Source organism: Geospiza fortis, unplaced genomic scaffold (assembly GCF_000277835.1).
Source record: "Geospiza fortis unplaced genomic scaffold, GeoFor_1.0 scaffold108, whole genome shotgun sequence".
NCBI lineage: Eukaryota > Metazoa > Chordata > Aves > Passeriformes > Thraupidae > Geospiza > Geospiza fortis.
This window is the reverse complement of record NW_005054439.1, coordinates 1,792,197-1,797,455: the sequence shown is the minus strand read 5'-3', so window position 1 is coordinate 1,797,455 and position 5,259 is coordinate 1,792,197. Positions and strand designations below refer to the sequence as shown.

The 5,259-nt window shown below is 39.6% G+C and overlaps 1 protein-coding gene across 1 annotated transcript in view; it reads left to right on the top strand.

Moving 5' to 3' along the window:
• LOC102041411 (calcium/calmodulin-dependent 3',5'-cyclic nucleotide phosphodiesterase 1C) overlaps nt 1-4,794 on the top strand; it is a gene marked incomplete at its 5' end in the record, with an annotated part of 54,592 nt that extends 49,798 nt beyond the window's left edge. Inside the window, one exon of the mRNA XM_031062177.1 lies at nt 4,702-4,794. Within this exon, the coding sequence (XP_030918037.1) occupies nt 4,702-4,715 (14 nt within the window). The remainder of the gene's footprint in view (nt 1-4,701) is intronic.
• Nucleotides 4,795-5,259: the final 465 nt, after the last annotated feature.

Below are 5,259 nucleotides of genomic sequence, written 5' to 3'. Positions count from 1 at the left end.
GTGTCGAGTTAAAGTGTAGCAAAACCCCCCGAATTAGTGGCAGAAAACAGCAGGAGCAGGGCGACCCGAGGACGAGAGAGAAGGTGGAGGGAAGGTGTTGTTTCAGGTTGTGAAAAGTGCATATTATATGGCTCTACGCAGATATTTACCAAATGGATTTTTGATGTATTGATTAGTAGTGCTGTATTAACATTTTAATAGTGAATGTAGTCTTGTAATTAGAAGGTAATTTTTTGTAGTCACAATAAGAACTGTGTTAGTGGAGTTTGTTTTTCTTTTTTCTCTCTAAGAAAGGAATGAGGCACTCTTATCAGATAAGTAACCACAGGACACCTAAATCTTTCAGAGAAAAGAATTTATTGCTTTCCTATCAGAAGAAATAGACTCCGTTCCGCCTCTTTGGCGCTATGGGGATTAGAAGAAAGAAATTGACACTGACCAGGCAGAATCCTGTATTTGAATAGAATTTATGCATCATGTATGAAGTGTCTGAATATGCAACAGGCTATTATTCTTAAGAGGTTATTCCTTTGTTAAAGGGTGTCCTTTTTCCCGGGCTCGTGCTGCCTGGAAAAAGGTACCTGGATATCCGTAGTTCTTTGTCTTTATTGTCTCATATTGTCCTAACTCAATTTGTCCAAATTATTATTACTCTAATTGTGTTACTATTTTTATAACCATTTTTTATTACTATTAAACTTTTAAAAATTTTGAAAACAAGTGATTGGCGTTTTTCACAAGGTTTTCCTTCGGCTCTCACATCTCCTGTGTGATATCCTGAAAATATCCGTGGCAGCCGGACTCCCTCAAGCAGCCCGGAAATGCTCCCTCCAGAGAGTGGTCGGGGGTCCAGGTTCCGAGCTTCCCCTGAGACACCCAAGCAGATAGTGAGGGTCCCTCCCAGTGAGGTTAGGTGAAAAGTTCTCAGTTCAATGATCACTCTTGCTAGCAAAGGCTTACCCACGTCAAGGAGAAGCAGTGAAGGACAAAACTCCGCAGTGGCAGCAAATCCTTCGGGCAGCAGCAGTCGGGCACCAAAACCACAGCCGTCGGCCCTCCGATCCCCAGAGAAAGAGAAAGAGAGAGAGGGCTTAGCCCAGCCCCTCACCTCCAGCCATGGCTCCTGGCATCTCTGCGTTTCCCAAGAACGCTGAGCTTCCCTGCCACCACACTCGCTCCCCCAGCTGCAGCAAGACTGAAGCAAGCTGCATCCCTTCCCTGCCCTTCCCTATCCTGGTCACATCTTTTGTCTCTTAAGTACCCATCATTCCCATCTCTTACACAACAAAGGGTAGAAGTCCCTAGTGTTCAACAGTGTCCTAAGCCCTCTCTGAGCAGTACTGTGGTTTTGACAGCTGGAGAGGAAGGGGAGGAGGTAAAAGGCGCACATTTATCTCGAGCGGCAGAGCTGGCCGCTATCAGAAGCAGTGCTGGGAGAGGTCAGCTCTCCACTTCCAGTTGGTGGAACCAATGTAGTAATTATGTATCCTCTGAACAGAGACAGACATAGTTCTCCCAGGATTTTAGAAGCTGTGGGAAACTTAGACAGAAGAATTCAAACAACTATTATGTCTTTCTGTAACCATTGTTTATAGATATGGTTCTTCAGAGTGTGCTATTCATAGTTCACCAATAGTGTGAGAGAAGATTCCTAAAGGCCAATCAGGTCTTAGGTCCACCACTGTTTCTATAAGAACTGTAGATTTCTAATAATAAAGCATCATTTCATGCCTTCTGAGAATGGAGTCTCTGTATCACCTTTGGCTGTCCCTGATACCCCTTCAGTGATAGAACCAGTACCACGTCTGTGAATTATACTTGGTGAGGAGCAGGACCCAAAACAGAGCAGATGCTTCTGAGTTAGTTTAAACTCTCACCACAGTCTAAATATTTCTCCTCCAACTATGTTGAGAGAGCAGATTTTGAAAGTTTGATCTGGAGCAGATTTTTAAAGTTTGAATTAGACAGGCAGAATAGATGCCAACTGTTAAAATGGAAAGCTCTTCTAAGATTTTGGACTCCAAAACATTATTAAGAGGGTATAATTACTGTGTAAATATGACAGTCAGCTTTCTTGCTGTATGGGTGTGCTCATTCATGAATTCTGTGTGAAGAAAAATATGAACTGTGGTGTATTTTCAGTATTTCACCCTGTCTAGATATATAGCTTCATAGTCCAGCAGGCCAAAGTTAAAAATGCCTTGGTATAAACTAGAAACTGATAGCAGAAATGGACTCACAGTGGGTGCTGGTATCACAACATGGAAAAGTTGTAGAAGTCACTAGCATTCACATTAGCAGTTGAAGTGAAGGCCAGTACTCAACCTTGAGTACTTAAGTTCCTCAGAGACACTGAAGGACTGAGATGTGTATTCAGGCAAGGCTATTTCAGATAATGATAATCAATATATGCTAAGTGGACTGCTTAAAGTCTTAGATGTACAGAGCACTGCATATTCATTCTTTTTCCTCTTTCCACTACCTCTGTTGATACATGCTAGTATTTACACTAGAGCTGTTGTATTTAATTGAGAAAGAGGCTGAATCTATCCAAAGCTAGAATAGTTGAAGGAAGTTCTATTATATCCAATGGGAAATTTGGCAAGAAAACCAAAACTTCTGCTCCACCAAGCAGAAAAACAATTCAGAGCAATATCTATGCTGCTATGTTCTTGCTGGAGCTGATGAGGTAGCTAACAGAAATATAAAGCTATCACAGAATCATAGGAAGTTAAGGGGTTAGAATGAACCTTAAAGATCATCTAGTCCTAACCTCTCCTGCCATGGACAGGGGCATCTACCACTAGACCAGGTTGCTCAAGACCTTAACCAATCTGGCCTTGAACACTGCCATGGTTGGGACATCCACAGCCTTTCTGCATTGACTCAGTTCTCCACAGGCAGGGAACTTCCAGAGAATGGAGAAAACTGCATTTTGCCTTGCTTCATTACCTGGGATGGGAGGGGTTAAAATTCTTGTAAGTGTGGATGGCATAGGAAGAGAAGCATGTGTTAGGTGGTATTTCGAGCTCTGTTTCAGATCCCTGGTGTGATTCAGCAAATCCTTTAAGTTCAGAAATACATACTGCTCAAATATGTCATTTAGTCCACCTGCCCCAAATAATTACCCTTCCTTCTGGGTCAGTCTTTTCTCTTTAAAATGTGGCTAATTATAAGTGTCATGGGATTGTTATGATCCTGTTAATGACAGTAAATCAGGCTGAATGTTTCTGTTGGGAAACATCACGGAAATGTACTACTCTTGTTATGGCTGTTACTACTGCCTATTGTATATTATGCTGGAAATGTGACAACTCAGTCTAAATAAATCAAATAAAATGCTGAAACCCTAATTCTTTAAAACAATGTCTTAGAATTGCATCAGTGAGCAAGATTTGGTAGTAGTAACTTACGGGTGACCATCCTGAGAGGAAATGTTCCCCTGCTATCTGTGTGGTAGAAGATACCAACTCACTAGTAGATCTGTGCAGTTGCTGTGTACATTCAACACAGACAATGCAGTCCAGCAGTAAAGATCTTTGTTTTGCAAGTCCTTTTTCTCCTTTGCCCAAATACCATTAAAAAAATAGATTATTGAGTGCAAAAGAAATTGGTTTCCTGAAAGGAACCAAAAGATATTTTGATGCAATAATGTCTTCCAAGGCATGCCCAGCCCTACAGGTAAATTCATCTCTCCTTGGGCTGAATGTCCTTAGTTGAGAGACTCTTTCAAATGTTCTTTAAAACTCTCCTGATATAAGCATTGCCAGAATTACAGCATCTGCCAGGTGTTCTCAGGGAGCCAGTTAGAACAGCCAATATAGAGTAAAATATTCATGTTCCTGTTTGAAGCTTTTTCAGAGGATTTCTAGTGATGGTTATGAGACAAATTGGATGGACTCTCCTCTTTAATTAGAAACTGTCAATTTTCACCAGAGATAACCAAAAATTTCCTTGCCTATACTTCTTTCTCAAGGAGATCTGTTTATTGTGAAGATGCACTTGTAGTATAACTACATAGAAAACAGTTATGTTTGTTTGTACATTCAGGATAATATTAGTCAAACATAACCTAATTATGAGGCCAAGGGATTATAAATATTTGACAGAGGAGTCAAGCAGATTGTAAAATATACATTTTTTGTTATATCTTTGGTGCCTCTCCATACTTAAGGCTGTGTTTTTCACTGAAAGCTCAATGGGAGCAAACAGCTTTTAAAATGTAGCATTCTTTTGTGTTTGGAGCACCTGCTTTTCTTCATTTTAAACCACTTGTACAACGTTCTTGCCTTCATAAGCAAAAAGGTGCTGGAAAAGCTGTTGATGAAAGATGATAAGGGAACCCCACAGTAAGGAAACCTATTAAAACCTCTTGATCTATGCATGATGGACTCTGTTATGTGATCTTCTTCATTCCTAAGTTTGAATTCTAGCTGGATTAGTCTGATCACAATAGATTTCAATTTGTTTAGGAGAGAATGATATTTCCAGTTGTACCTGTAAGAGGTATGCATTGGCATGCCTCACCTTGTACCCTTTCAACAGTTACGCAAACTTCAGTGCTTGCAGAAAATGAGGCTGTCTAAACTGATACCCTTGTTTTACTTTCCCAGATTATCTACCTCTTGGACAAAGTGGAGAAAGGCAGCATTTGACACTTTTCTATTTATTTTTCTTTTTTCTTTTTTTTTCTTTTTCCAGGTACAGAAGAGTAAAAATATATTTAAAAAGACACTGCAAATCCCTTTCATCATTTTATCTGACCTTCATTCCTGTTCTACTCCTGCAAAGACCAGATTCTGGGAAAGGAATTAAACAGCTTTCAAAACACTCATCCTCTCACTGGCTACTTCACAGCTAATGAGTCTGGTTCAAGGGTGGGGGCCTTGGTTTTTTTGTTAATTTTCTTTGTTTGTTCATGTATATATGTTTTTTATTGTTGGTTTTTCTGGAAGGATTCTTGTTAAAAGGTCAAATTGTGATTTCATTGTAAATCGTTCCATTTTACTGGACAGGTTAAGCAAATAGAAAAAAGTATTCTTCAAAAGCTGTTTTTGCCCTTTGCTATGCCTCAGCTGGTGAAACCAACACTAGGATGATGCAAAAGAATATAAAAGAAAAAAAATCAAAAAATCAAAAAATTCTTGATAATAATTAACTTTTTCTTTTTCTTTTCACTGAAAGCCTTTTCCAATTGCTATGAGACAGAATTTGACATCAGTTTTACCCCTATAGAAGATTTTATTAATAAGCACAGTG